The sequence below is a fragment of the Malaya genurostris genome, chromosome 1, assembly GCF_030247185.1.
Source record: "Malaya genurostris strain Urasoe2022 chromosome 1, Malgen_1.1, whole genome shotgun sequence".
In the NCBI taxonomy this organism is placed as follows: domain Eukaryota; kingdom Metazoa; phylum Arthropoda; class Insecta; order Diptera; family Culicidae; genus Malaya; species Malaya genurostris.
The window spans coordinates 153,937,480-153,952,936 of NC_080570.1; the positions used below are offsets into that span (position 1 = coordinate 153,937,480).

General features: G+C 38.2%; 1 protein-coding gene across 7 annotated transcripts; it reads left to right on the forward strand.

Moving 5' to 3' along the window:
* The first annotated feature begins 130 nt into the window (after positions 1-130).
* On the forward strand, positions 131-14,930 carry LOC131426254 (uncharacterized). Of its 7 annotated transcripts, none has more exons than XM_058588847.1 (6): positions 131-736; positions 7,981-8,112; positions 8,231-8,545; positions 8,614-8,700; positions 8,753-9,267; positions 9,389-14,930. In XM_058588847.1, the coding sequence occupies exons 1-6, from the start codon at positions 584-586 to the stop codon at positions 9,612-9,614; spliced, it is 1,428 nt and encodes a 475-aa protein (XP_058444830.1). In that variant the 5' UTR covers positions 131-583; the 3' UTR covers positions 9,615-14,930. The 7 variants fall into 7 exon arrangements, with proteins under 7 accessions (XP_058444830.1, XP_058444836.1, XP_058444835.1 ...); XM_058588853.1 differs by having other exon boundaries at positions 8,753-9,012; XM_058588852.1 differs by having other exon boundaries at positions 8,753-9,313; positions 9,389-9,501.
* The last annotated feature ends 527 nt before the right edge of the window (positions 14,931-15,457 follow it).

The following is a 15,457-nucleotide window of genomic DNA, read 5'->3' on the forward strand; positions in this document are numbered from 1 at the left end:
TTTTGCTTCCCTATATTTCTGCAAGGTTCGCGAAAAACTCACCAGCTCACAATGGAAATATGCGACTGTTGGATCGAAATCCTGTCTTCCATTCGATGAGCTGGTTAAGCTTTTTCAGGCCTCGGAAAAGCCTTTTCCATTCAGCCAGGGGAACACAGTCTTCCTCGGACCGTTGAAGCCGCTGCAGGTGTGGCGAACTTTTAGCTTTCGTTGGGGGATTGTGGAACTGTTTCTGTGTTTGTGGGTGTGTGTTCTGTGACTGGTGAAACATTTTTTTTTCAAAAATTGAAACTCGAACCTGACGATTCTCACGGCTGCTAGGAAGGGGAGGGCAAGGGAAAGTGGTTTTTATACGGTGCAGTGGATTGTAGTTCCGATATATCTAGGTTAGAAGTGATACCTTTGAGTGGAAAATCGATGCAAGGTGCACCGATTCTTTGGCATTGTGAAGGAATTTTACTGCTCGCATGGAACTGCAAATGAGCTTCCCGCAGGAGGAAAAAACATTCCTAAATTTGCATGAGGCTTGAAACACCGAGATCGGTATTTCATGGGCTACTGCTGCTGTTGCTGGGTCCGGTAGATGGGAACATCAAACAATCCATCGGATCATCCGGTGCTATGGAGTCAGCAGTTCAAGCGGATACAAGAAAGACGCATTGCTGACGCAAGTTTGCGCGATTGGCAACATCGGAAGCACATCGAACGGCAAGCACGTGCCAAAGAGCAAGCCCATGTAAGCATCTGTCGACCCACACGGGAGACTCTGGCCGCCCAATTCATCGACCCTAGATCGCACACTCAATCGAAAAGGGTAGACAATCATAGCTCATTCGAAAACATCATCCATCACTCGTAACGCAAGTAAAGACGTAAGCTCATTTGGTTCGTACAATTTTCAGATATCAGAATTGCTTTTCTAGCTAATAACATTACGGATTTAGGTTAGAATTACACTTTTCACCTCACAATTCACTTTTTTATTTTTATTCACTACCAACTTTGTAAAAACCATTCCTCCATTGCAACCAACTAATGAATATAAATAAGATTAAAAAAACGAAAGATTGATCCAAGCAACATAGGCTGTAACATAAAAGTGGGGCAGGCCATGACAAAACCCCTGCACAGTTAGGAAACTTATTTGCGAAATAATTTTTATAATCACGAACGCGTGCAAGATGTTTGCTTGACACGAAAAAAATGTTTATTCTTTTAATACCGAGGGTAGCATCTTTAGCGACAATCGGAGGCCTTCGCCGAGCCTTGCGTGACGTTGACTAGATACTTATTATTCGATCGTTCCGGGGCTTGTTTGACATAAAAGTTGTAATACTCATAACCTATAACCCGAAATTGAATCAGGAAATTTACTGCGGTCGTTAACCGTGTAGCCATCCCCGGGAGAACCGCTTGTTTACTGGTAACCTATTTCCGATTGGGATAGGTAATAGGTGGCCAACGCGAAGCTGGATTGTAAAGCTAAAATCATACCCTAAAGTAATGCCACGTGGATTTCGTTCCACGGCTGGGCAGAAAACGAGTGACTTCAAGGTCGAATAACCGAAAACCCTAACTTTGTTTAGCGTGATCGATATAAACATATTTTTGGCTACCATTGGAAACTTGGGCGCATTATGATTTGAGCCTTGGCATAAATAGTTACTCGTAAAATTTATCAGTAGCAAATTTTCGGAATCGATGTAACTAAGAAAAATTAAAATGCGCAGTTTACGAAAGTTTTCCTTAATTCATATTCAAAGAAAGAAAGTAAACGTCATCGAACTGAGACCTTTTTTCCCTCCATAAAGTCAAAAAGTTCGATATCAAAACCAATAGCACGGGCAGTTCCCGTACAAGATACCGAATAGTGTACAACCTTAGAGATCTCCTACATTTCACTGGCACCTTTCAAAAGTTACGACCGTAAACGAAGTGACCACTTAAAACGTAATGACGAACGGCGACGGTAAGGAAAATCCTGTCAACATTGCTGAGATACAGGAAAGAAAACATGCTGAAAGCATGTGTAAACACTGCCCCTTTCCCGGGTGATTTGCATAAATCGTTCTGATATATTGGGAAACCGTCGTGGAAGAATAAAAATGTGCTTTCAACATGCAATCGCTAAACCCCTTTTTTGTTGCATGACATACCCATCGTCAATTCAATCGTAAATATAAAAACTATTTCAACACCAAGTTTAAGTAATTGATCATACTTATGCGGTATGAATAATTGAAAATTTATCATATTTGCATTGTTAACTGTGAATCAAATACACCTATTTCGTCCCGCCCTTTTTAAAGAGTGTTTCTAGTGTGAAAGCCATTCTTGAAATCCATTAATTTGACATATCAGCTTTTTTTTTTATTTCATTGGTATTTCAGTTTACCTATTTACCGCATGTATTCAACTTACTGAGAGTACACTTACAAATTATTAGTTTTTTGCCTTTCTCATATAGTAAGGCTATGCAATCACTATGAAAATCAATCACTTTTGAACGGAGGCCGAGATCACACAATGTCTGTGTGTGTATATGACGAATAATGTCATTCTATTTCTACAGAGATGATTAAAAAGATTTTCACATACTCAGATTCAAATGAAAAGTCTTATGGTCCTATAGATCGCTATTAAATTGCATCCCGATCCGACTTCCGACTCCGGAATTACAAGGCAATTTCTTCAATTTCATGAATATTTTTTCAAAAGTGATGGCAAAACGAGGTGCAAATTTCTATAAAACCTTCTGATAAATTCATCTAGTTGGTATACCTTGTTAGTTAGTGAATATATAAATCTACTTCGAGACTACTAGTCCTCGGTTTTCGCTTCCGAACGCACCAGTTCTTTGAAAAATTGATCTTATGCCGTTGGAAACTTAGGAAACTTTACAAAACTAACATTATTCCGTTTATAAATTGAATTAGCATTGTTGTAAAACAATATGTATTTTATTTAGCACTTCCAAATCGTCAAAATAAAACGGAGTCGATTATATGAAAATCGTTGATTTTCCATGAAAAGCATGAAAAGCTTTTCCAAAAATGTGTCTGAATGTGATCCTTGTAGCCAGCATAAGGTTTATTTGAAAAAAAATCATATCATCGCATTATTTTTCCAAATAATTAAGAAAGATCACAAAAACACTGATTTTTCAGAGCTATTTTTGATAACACTTGGAAAATCCTCCGAATTTTCCAGTCATTTTCACCCTGCATATAGATAAAAGTTTTTCAAATTTTCCTTCGAAAATTTCCTAAAACCATCCGAGCGCATGACACTTGAACCGATTTTCACAAATCTTAATTAAAATAAAGCTCTCAGTGTCTTGAAAGATACTGTGCAATGTCATCCAGATACTTCATTATAGGGCGATGAGCATCAAAACTTTCAAACTGACATATAAAATGATGCAAAACCGGTACGCATCGGTACGTGCTGGTACGGAAGAAGAAAACACCACTACCTAGCACACAGCGTGCTTTGTTCAATTCTATATAGTGTGCAGGGTTGCCACATTTAGATCTATATTAACTTGACGTAACTGTTTACAAATTGAAAAGGTTAGGGTAGTTTATACCCAAGGAAAGATTTTGATTTTATTCAAGTTTGAAAGAAAAAATCTTGACAAAATCTTCTAGTGATGTTTCTGAAATATAAGTAATATTAGAAAGGCATCATTACACCAAAGCAAAATCTTGGCGTTACATTCCTTTGGTGGAATTCTTAGTGTACAGAATCATTGCATGGCTAGTACTATGGATCCTACTGACACTAAGAAGCCTTCCAGGTCGGGGCTCGAACATACGACAACTGGCTTGTAAGACCAGCATCCTATGCATTGAACCGCCAACCCGGGGATAAGCTAGATACTAGGTGGATTAAAAAAGGTTTGTTTTTTATACTGACGTCACGTCTGAGCGGACTGAAGGCAAAAACCGGATAAGTGCTACTTAGTTGGGTAAACCCGCTCAAGAATTATGAAATGCAAAACCGTATAAAAACATTGAGTGCAAAAGCAGAACAACATCTGTTTTGCCAGAGAAAAAAAACTTTGAATGCCAACAACTGAACAAAAACTTCGCCGGATCTTCCAAAACAAAGCTTTTATCCGGTTCTTACATTCAAAGGTTTTTTGCCTTTCTCATATAGAAAGGTTATGCAATCACTGTGAAAACCGACTTTTGAACCGAGGCCCGGAGCTTCTCTCATAGATGGCGCGACCGATTTTTATAAACTTAGATTCAAATGAAAGGTCCTGTGGTCCCATACGTAATTCCTGAATTTCATCTGGATCCGACTTCCGGATCCGGATATATAGGGTAAAGTGTGTTAAAAATTGTATACCATCACTGAAAAGGGCGAAAAGCCGTAAAAAGATTTCTGAATCGACCTCAAATTTTCTCCAATTGATAGTTTTTTTCAGTAGATGGTAAAACAAACCGATTTCGGTTATTCTTTGAGGAATCAAAGAAAATTATTTTGAAGAATACAACAGTATTATATATGATAGTATGATTGATATGAGAAAGGCATCATTACACCACTAGGTGAATTAAAACAGGTTTTACCGACTGCAGTTGCGGACGCGGAGCATCGTTTGCTTGTTGTTTTGGAAGACCCGGCTGAGTTTTCGTCCGTTTTTGGCAGTTTTTTGTCCGGGTCTTGCAAAAAAGATGTTTTTAAACGATTCTTGCACTGCAAAATCCGTGCCCGGTTTTCGCACTCATTGTTTTTATCCGGTTTTTGTATTTCAAAATATTTAAGCGGGTTGCACGATTTTTGCATTCTGTCGTTCCTTTGACAGTTCAGTAGCACTGTTTGAAGGGACTTTGACTTAGTGCACGTTCAGGAGTGTTTTAATTCTATACATAATTTGTAACAGTTTCAAAATTTAAATCTCGAAATTTTAGATGAAAACAGAGTCCAATGGGAGATTGATAATATCTATTATTTTTTCGCCGGACAGAACCAGCCTAGAGGCCGTGTAGAGTAGATCCACTGGGTTCCTGTTTCCATGTCGTAAAAGACCACAATTATAGGAGCTTCTATTTTCCTACTTTCAGTTGCCACAAAACTTTATTACTTCACTATCATTTCGTTCAACGATGTGAAATATATTTCTAATATATTTTTGTTCCTTCGAGGTTTGAAGAACAGTGTAATTTGGAAGAAGTATTTTGCTTCTTTCGTGTTATTTCTCGTTCTTCAAAAACAATAGCTTCTGGTGCGCTCAATTCATACGCGTTCCTCATCGCTTATTCTTATGTGGTGACTCGTTATCAAAGCTTTTATTGAAAGTGTTTCGCTTGGTTCTTTGTAGTGTTTTTTTTTCTTTATTGCACACGCTTCTTTTACAAACTTAAAGTTTAAATTTAGTTTTATAATTCTAAACGTTCTAAGCCGTCTAGATGATGATGTGTCAAATTTGTGTTCACGTCCTTTGTCTCTTTTTCGAATATGGCGATTCGTCGGTAATAAGATTGTTTCACTAGAACAATATGCGTAATTTTATTGATCTAGCACACATATCTTCTCACTAAATATGCTGCTTTAATGCTTTGTTTAGTGTTTGTATGACCAACTAGGAATGCGTTTTGATTCGGACGTCTTTATTTTTAGTTAAAATAGTTGAACTATCTAGATATCTACTGTGATAGCCACATATGAGATAGGAGATCAGGATTTGTTTTGGAACTGTTAGGATGAGAGTAGTTTCAGAACATAATTAGATGCGAAAATAATCAAATATTAATTCAATATCGTCTTATTTTAACTATCGTCTTATTCTATCATTATCACAGCCTACTATTGAAATAACTGCATATTTTACTCTCGGTATCCGGCTGCCTAGAGATTGAAGAACAAAAACTTGAAAGTTTAAAAACTAGCATTTTGTTAGCAATTTACTATTGCATTTCGACTATTTCAGAGCAGATGTCTAAAGACTGTCCCAGAAAGTATGGACGCACTTTGATTTCGCAGTAAATAATTCACAAGTGTTAGATATTCAAATTTTTTTCGATATACTGATAATATTAGACTACAACAACAGAATATTATTCTCAACATTTGCTACTTAGCCATTGTAGACTAGCTGGCGCACCTTCTTGCGAACGTTCCTCATTAAATTCCGTACAGACTTCTTGGCGACAAGTTTTGACACTTTTTTCCAATCTTTTTCGAACTGTTGAATGGTTTCGGCAGCCGAGACATGTTTCCTAAGATGTGCCTTCGTTAATGCCCAAAATTCCTAAGTTGGTCGAAGATGTGGGCAATTTGCTAGATTCATGTCTTTTGGAACGAAAGTGACATTTTTGGTAGTATACCATTCTACCGTTGATTTCGAGTAGTGGCAAGAAGCAAGATCTTTCCAGAAGACAACAGGATCCTTGTGGCTTCGAATCATGGGTAGAAGTCGTTTTTGTAAACATTCCTTGATGTATATTTCGCTGTTCATTGAAGCAGTGGTGATGAAGGGTTTCGAAATCTTACCGCAGCTACAAATTGCTTGCCAGACCATAGCTTTCTTACCAAATTTTTCGACTTCAATCGATGTCTCGGACAGGTTTACACTTGCCCTTCTCGCACCGTATATTATTGTGGTCCCGGCAAGGATTTGTAATCGAGTTTCACGTAGGTTTCGTCGTCCATGATTATGCAGTTCAAATTTCCAGCAAGAATCGTATTGTACAGCTTTCGAACCCTCGGCCTGATTGATGCGTCTTGTTTCGGACTACGTTTCTGCTTCTTATAGGTTCGAAGATTCAAACGTTCTTTAGCACGAAGAACATTTGACTTCAAAGTGCCCACTTTTTTGGCCACATCCCGAACTGAAACCTCCTTCCTTCTCGAACGTCTTCAGTATACGTTTATCCAACTGAGGGTTAGCAGGACCTTTTTTTTACCCGTTTTCGGTTTATCCTCACAGGTGTTATCCTCACCGAACTTCCTGATTGCATTTCGCACGGCTTTTTCACTTACTCCTTCCATTTTTGCTATATTTCTCAGTGACAGTCCGCGTTCTGTGCACCATTTGTACACAATTTTTCGACGTTGTCCTGCTGAAAGTCCACGCATTTCGAAACAAACTAATGAAAACGAATAAACAACTGCACAAGTGGTTAGTGAAGAGTGTAAACAACAGGATGCAGGCATAAAAATTGGCAGATTCTGAACCATTGCAAAATGGCAGCGGTTTTTGGTTGCGTCCATACTTTACTGGGACAGTCTTTATTATAAATAAGCTCTCATTTCCATTTTTGTAGATTGTTTTTGTAAAGTAACTCACTTTGATATCGTGAAATTCGGTTGGTTTCCGTTTACCGTCGTGACCTGCAAGTATGAATGTTTTCAATTTGACAGTAAAAAAAGTTCAAATATATAAAATTGAAACGGTTTGCTGGGGATACGTTGGTTTCAGTTCTATTATACTTCTTCCATAAAAATTTTTCAGGTTGTAGATTTTTTTTCTAAGTGTACTGAGCTATATGCGTAACTTGTTTGGGATTATGTGGTGCTAAGAAGCATTAAATACGTTACTTTTCAGGACTACGAAGCGTTATAAGTGCTACATTTTTGGTGATGAGTATTAGCTGTCCCAACTTGGGGGTCGAAACTGGAATAGTTTCGATTTCAATTTGATTCTTTTATTGTTTTTAAGCTCACGGTACACTCGTATCCAAACGGTTTCGGTTAGCTTCACGGCTATGTATTTAAATATGTCACAACCCCTTCGTGTTACAAAAACAAGATCCCTTCTTTCTTTCTGCCAATTGAAACGTTCACAAAACAACTGCAAACGATTGATTTGTTTTGATCGTATCAGTTGAGCACCCCACGTAAATCATCTACCCCATGTCACGGATGTGGCATCGAATGCCAATTGACTCGTTGCACTTCATAGCTGCACAATCACCGCCGTCACATCAGAAGCCACTCAGCTAATTGACGGCGATCGTCTTATGCCAGTTACCCCTCTTTCAGTATCGAGAAGTAATGGAGCGTTACTCACCCTGGGGTCGCAAAGGAGGTGGTGCCCCGAACGACACCGTTCGTATTCGGAACATCCAGGCGCAGGGACTGTACCCGGAGGCGAAAAATGTAGGTTTCTTTTTTATTGTTTTCAAATGACAACCGAAACAGGAAACACTGTTGTGAATTTTCAGCCGGGAAAGGGGGAAACCCGTTTCAATTAAATCATTTATATCACTAAATCTAGCTTCCCACCATACCCATTTTGCACGCTACCCGGCCACAGGATGTACGCCATCCGGTTCCGATGCCTCGACCGAAGGGAGTGAGTGCGGGCGGGGGCGGTGCACCGTTGCGGAATTCTTCCGGTCAAATCGTCACCGGACTAAAGGACGATCCCATCATCAGTTTCAACGATGCCAATCGGTACCACGTGGACAACGGTCTGCGGTACAAGACCACACCGGCACAGAAGCAAACCTACCGGGCGGAACTGGACCGGATTGTGGCGGAAAAGGAAAACCGACGAAAAACCAGAAGCTCCGATGTAGACGGGAAGATGGTGAGTGTAGTGATGATTGGCTGTTTTTTTTCTGTGCTGGTGAATTGTTTTTTTTGTGTCTTTTTCAGAACGGAGGACCGTGGGGTAAACCGGGCCCAGGTGGAAAACCCTGGAGACCACCGAAAAATGTTGGACATAACTTTATGAAATCGATGGTAAGTGTTATAAAATGATTCGTTTGTAACTAATTTAATCGTTCCTTGCCAGGGTTGGACCAACAAGGAAACACTGCAGGATCTGGACATTGATCTTGTCACCAAAATGCAACGACAACTGGAGGAGGAAAATAAGTACCTGAAAAAGTTTTCCAACTGTTGCGATCGATGCGTTTGTCAATGCGTCAGTAACTCGCTGAATCCGATGGCAAATGGTAGTGTCGGAAGTGCCCAGACGTCACGTCCCACCGTCAGTAATCCGTCGAGAGGAATGCTGGCACCACCGGCGACGGCACCGAGTCAACCGATGCGGTACGAACCGAATCCCAGCACCGATAAGATCACGGACCGTCGCGTACCTCGGCTATGTCAACAAGGCCAACAGAACACTCCGGGGCGGGCTCCGGTTGCTAAGAAGGGCGGAGCTAAGATCACACCAACCCGTAACTGCATGATAACGGGTGGCGTCGAGTTAGTTCCCCTGCTGGCCAAACGACGCTCGCAGCCGAGACCGATTAGCCTGGGAACGACTGACATAACCAAGATCGATAAGTATAGCTCCAATGGGTAAATTATCATCCCAGCCCCAAATCTGGAAACCCTAGTTTGAGTAGTACATCAGATATCCTGTTCGGAACACTCGGAACATTTCGCCATTAATCCTGTATCTTTTCCAAACATTTTGCAGCACCTCAGTCGTACTTCACTCCGGCGACAGGTACCTCCACGAGTTGAACCGCCAGATGAGTCAGAAACAACGAAAGATTGAATCGTTCCGCGTTCTGGAGTTCGAAACCAGCAAGCAACACTTTGAGACGTGGTCCTCGTTCTGGGGCCGACCGGGACACGGTGCACCATTACCAAACAAAAACAAACTTAATCTGGACAATCTGCTTTACGCTCCTGCACGGTAAAGCGGTATCTGTGCCATCAATGCTTCACTTCACTGCTCCGCCAAAACAAAAAAAAGTTCGTTCAACCATATTGACTTTGTCCACTTGCTGAGAAACAAGTGCTACCGAAGTTAATTTCCAAATTTCAAATTGAACCGAAATTCAATTCCACTAGCAAAGCTAGCTGCTATTCGCTAAGCTGCGAAAAGACAAGGATCTGTAGATTTACTTGCAACACCTACTAATCTCTGTACTTAATTATGAATGAAATAATCTACGCTGTCGCCACCTTGAGAAAACAAATGTATACTAGTATGTACCTTTAAATGCTTTATAGCCTATCCAAAACAGTTCTAATCATTACTAGCCATGTTTAGAGAGAAGGAGATACAGTTATTACGTTGTTGTTTCAATTTGTTATGCGTAGGAATAAATATATAAGATTAGCGGCAATGTTCACATAAACTTACTCATAAAGTACGTAGACTTCATTAGTTCAAAGTAGTTTAAATTGAACCGTTAGTAGACACAAAATTTAATCAGAAATGGGTGCGAGTGGTTTTCTCTATTTGTTTCGGGAGATAAAAAAAGTGTGAAGAAAAAAAGTTACCAGTTATTGAACACAGAGTTTTTTGATGTTGAACACATCTTTATTTTCTATATAGGGGTGCAAATCAGAAACTTAAGGAAAAATACACGTAGAAATGTGGTCAGGTTTTAAACACTTACAGCTCAGTATATTTTGTATCAATTATTTAAATTATTACATCATTTGATTGGAAATATTTGTACGATTCGATTTTAATCTATCAAGCCACGTATTTTCAATTATGTATGATTGAAATTTTGATTAGTAGCGAGCAGTGTCCGATTTTGTCTTCTAAAAATCTCCGAGCCATAGACGACGGTTTCGAAGGAGTAAGCGATATATCAAAGGGAAAGCATCGCTCTGATTGGTCAATCGAATCAAAAGCGAAGCTGTTGGAAGCACGCGAATCTATAAATAGAAGCAAAATTATAGCTAACGTTTCAGTCCTACGCGTAGCATGTTAGAGATAGGTTGTTGCTAGACAGCAAGACAAAAAGTGCCATAAAACGATTTGAAGCTTTAATTGGTATGCTCTGATCGTGTGTCATGCAAGCTCGGATGAAATTCCATGTTATGTCGTTTCGCCTGAGAAATTGACAACTACCCAGGGTAAATTTTGAGTGCTAAAGGTTAATTTCTAATTTATATAAGATGAACTCAATTGATAATGAGAAAAAGTTTATCGCTTCAACCGAAATCGCAGAATGGTAGAGAAACTTAACGCTATAAAAATAACTGCTTGCATACAAAACTTGAACACAAGATTGGCGAAGAGAAGCTTAAATATTGAAATCGTATCGCAAGTATGTACAAAGATATAATTGCATACATTTGGGATGTTGGTGTAATTTCGCCGGCAATAAAACAAACAATGTTCTGTGTTGGTTCCTAATAATGATCAATCTAAGCAGACTCTCGTACAATTGCGGATTCAAAAGTGTGACGATTGATTGAACTGTTTGATTGTAGATCATTAGAAAAATTTGGTTGCTTTGTTCCACATCTATGGCTCGAACAACCCCGTGGGGCTGATCCTTGAAGTTTTTTTTTCATTTATATCAGTCTGAAAATACTTGAATACTTGTAAATTAAAACTACATACCCGAAAAAAAAACACATAGTAACTCCGAGCCATGTTTTGTTCCTATTGGGACTGCTGCATGGGTGCCTTACTAAACTTCGTGAAAAAATTACAAACACAATCAAAAATGGCTTAGGTGAGCACCGGTGCATTCTACATCGTGAGTTTAGTGTACACCCGTTTAGTTTAGAGATCGGCAATCAGTTTGCGAACGGATCAAAAGAATTAGTTCTTCTAGAAGAATGAGTGAACAAAAGTTATTATGGAATGATAGTTCTCTATTCTGTTCAAAGGAAATGGAAGTAATCGAATTCTTTGAGAGAGTGTACACAGCAACTGATTTCAAGAATATTGTAAAAGTTTGATACATTCGCGATCATCAACAAAGTATACAAAAGAGAATAATTTTTGGTACAAATACATACCAAAAAGTAATCACTATCAGAGCTAATAAAAGTCATTTTCATTGACTGAAAAATAGACTGAAAAATGACAAGAAATTACTGTCACTCTCAGCTTCGCTTGCAAACTATGAGAACGAAATCCATGTCCAGTCAATGACATAAGAGGTACAGCAGTTTCAAAATTGTGTTTATTTCTTTCATTTGCTCTTTCAGTCATTTGAAGTTTTCAGTGAAAATCGCATAGTATGCTGTGTCGATATTCAACCGAAGCTGTGAGAATTGAAAATGACAGAAAAAAGTTTCACGATAATTTTTACCTCTTGGTGCTCGAATTTGTAGTAGTTTTGGTTTCCAAAGAGGTTCTGGGATGTAATTACTTCGATTTGCCATATTTTAGTCACTTTTTATAGCCAAGCGTCACAGATTTTCAATACATCGATGAAAGAATGAGAATTGAAATTCTGCTGTTGCTACCTGAAGACGTTAGTTTGGTTTCGTCTTGTCACAGAGGTAAGAGTGACGTTGGTAATTATGCTCTCTCATTTTCTCTATGAGAAACGAAAATGCTTCGTGTCTCTTCGTTTGTTCTGGTGTCGGTCATTTACGAATGAGACAGTAAAACATTGAAAATGAGACTGTTGGAATGGTTTCTTTCATTGAGGATGCGCGACAATTTTAAGCTCTGCTCACTATTATTAAATTTATTCATTACAAAATATAATTTATGGCTCTCATATTTTTTTCGGGAGAAACATAAAAAAATTCAGAAGAACGAAAGAATGGTTCAACAGAACTTGTTCTCTTGGTAGCACTATTAAGTTCTATGCGGTTCTTTAAAACGAACGACTCCATCTCTAGTTTAGATACACACTAGGACAGGACCGGACAAGGCATGAATATTGGGCTGGTTTTGTTCTAGCTTCATGTCAGAATGTTCCAATTCCTGATTGGCTGATTTTGATAACTTTGTCCAGGCAATAACCAAAAATTCAAATTCCTGATTGGCTTATTGGCAGTGTTGCTCAAATCAAAAATGGACTGAACTTATTTGTACTCCCAATAATTGTATTTGATTTCTTGCAATTTTATAATGAATACTATTAAAGTATATTTAAAGTATCCCCCTATAGAACGATTTTAATCTAAACTCTTGTTGCTTATGCTTGATTTTAGGAACCAAAATTTCACGCGTTTTTATGTGATGTGATCAACAATAAGCCACCTATCAACATTCACTTTGAAGAGGAATTCCGAAAGACTCGGTACATAAAGTATACATTCTCAATTCGTCATAAGATGCTTGCGTTCCAAGGAATTTTATTGGTAGTACAAATTAATTCGGTCCGTTGTTCAATTTTTAAGGTAAAAATTGCATTTATTTCAAAATAAAAAAAAATGAACAATAACCAAAGTACCGTCCATCGCTAGTTACTAATTTTTCCCACTTCTCATGCAATTTTCGAAATTCCATCTCTCGTCTTCCATCCAAGTTTGAAGCCAATTTTCGATTCCTGCGAAAGAAGTAAACCGACGACCTACCAGATCGGGCAGCATCAGTCGGAACAACCAGTAATCGGAAGGAGCAATGTCAGGAGCACTCGGTGGGTACGACAAAATGTCCCACTTGAGCGTTTAAAAATATTTTTCACGACTTGCGACCTGAGGCCGAACGTTGTCATGCAGGAGAATAACTTTATCATGTCTTTGCTTGAATTCCGGCCAGGCCCGCCGAGAGAAAAAACGGGCCCGTTGCAACAATGGATCTCGAACGTTAAGTAAGGAAAAAAACAAAGAGTTTCTTCAACGCAGAAATCTCATTTTTTTAAACGTCGAAACCAGTTCCTACATGATCTATCAGTTGGAGCATTATCATAATAAACATACACAAGCATTCGATGCACTTCAGTTGCACTTTTCTTCCCAAATTGCTCATAATTAACACAGAGAAAACAAGGCATATAAACTGAATATGAATGACAAAAGTCTAACCTCTTGAAACTTCCGACATCAGCTGTTACTGTTCAATATTGATAACAACCAGAGCCATCTTTTGAAAACGAACTGAACTAATTTGTACTCCCAATAATTGTAGTTAATTTTCTGCAATTCTGTTGTAAATACTATTACTATTTATTTAAAATATCCTCTTATAAAATGAATTTACATTTACATTCCAATTGTTTACACGTAATTTTAGAAACCAAGATTTCTCGCGTCAACATTCACTTTGAAGAGGAATTCCGAAAGACTCGGTACTCGCTGAGAGTAATTCATTACAGTAAACGATAGCGAAAAGTTATCTCATTCGTTTGGTGTGGAAATTAATACTCTATTTTTCATAACCCCCCTGCAATTTCTTTCAAAAGTTGCTGTTGAAAGGCGGCTTATTAGCCGTTAATCACCAAAAACTTTATAATTAGGTGGATTGAAACAGTCTGAAAAAAAAACACCGTTGTATTTTTGTTCGATTTTATCTCATGTGACGTTGATTAGAGCAAAAGATTAAGCTAACGATTTTCAATACAAAGAATTGCTTATTTATCATGGAGTGCCTGGGCGGAGTTATCAACAATAATTATTCGGCTATCTATCTTAGAACGGAATTCATTAGTATATAACAATTGTTGTGCTAAAGTTTCTTGACTTAAATAAATGCCTACATCAATAAATCTGACATCACTGTAACCGACACGTAACCAGCGATGCTAGGTCTGCAGATTTGTTCGAATTTACTAGGAACTGAAACAAGCATACCCCTAGTAAGCCTCAGTAGCTTCAGTTCTATGTATTCGTCCATTAAATTTTGTCGAGTAGTAGTCGCCATTTATAACTTCCAGATTCATTTTCATTTTATAGCTGTCATAATTTTTGCATCTGGGAACACTCCGGAACAGGCTCTGAACATTAACTGCTTTGTTGAACTAGTGATTCAATTTGAACTACTTTGAAGTAATGAGTCCAATAGCAATGCTAATGAAGTTTTCTGCGCTCTAGGAAAAATCTCGCTGAGACTAGAAAGGATATGAATCCAAATGGAGTTATTATATCGTTTGTATCTGTATATTCAAGTTGAAGTTTGAAAAGAAGCAGAAATTTCTAAAATATTAAAAACTTACTCGACTCATATGAACATTGGAACGAGCGTATCAAAAATTAACATAATAATCGTAGTCAATAATAACTAAAATATAATTATGTTAAGTATCGGATAGTTTATAACGTATTCTAAGATGAAATAAAAAATGGGAACACATAGCATTAAATCAGAAGAATTTTTATCCAAATCGATTTCATTTCAGTTTTGAAATATGACTAATTCTCGCTCGTGCTAAACCGAGTACGAAAAGGTGAGTAGGTATTATGAGATACTCGAAATTAACGTTTTCTTAAATGCTTGATAAAGGCTGTCCCAGAAAGTATGGACGCACTTTGATTTCGCTGTAAATAATTCACAAGTGTTAGATATTCAAATTACATTCGATATACTGATAATATTTATTAGACTACAACAAAAGAATATTATTCTCAACATTTGCTACTTAGCCATTGTAGACTAGCTGGCGCACCTTCTTGCGAACGTTCCTCATTAAATTCCGTACAGACTTCTTGGCGACAAGTTTTGACACTTTTTTTTCAATCTTTTTCGAACTGTTGAATGGTTTCGGCTGCTGAGACATGTTTCCTAAGATGTGCCTTCGTTAATGCCCAAAATTCCTCAATTGGTAGAAGTTGTGGACAATTTGGTGGATTCATGTCTTTTGGGACGAAAGTGACATTTTTGGTAGTATAC

Coding starts and splice junctions, on each gene's coding strand:
- LOC131426254 (XM_058588847.1), top strand. CDS start 584: ATGGGAACATCAAACAATCCATCGGATCATCCGGTGCTATGGAGTCAG. Junction 8,546..8,613: donor CCGATGTAGACGGGAAGATG/GTGAGTGTAGTG, acceptor TGTCTTTTTCAG/AACGGAGGACCGTGGGGTAA. Junction 8,701..8,752: donor ATAACTTTATGAAATCGATG/GTAAGTGTTATA, acceptor GTTCCTTGCCAG/GGTTGGACCAACAAGGAAAC.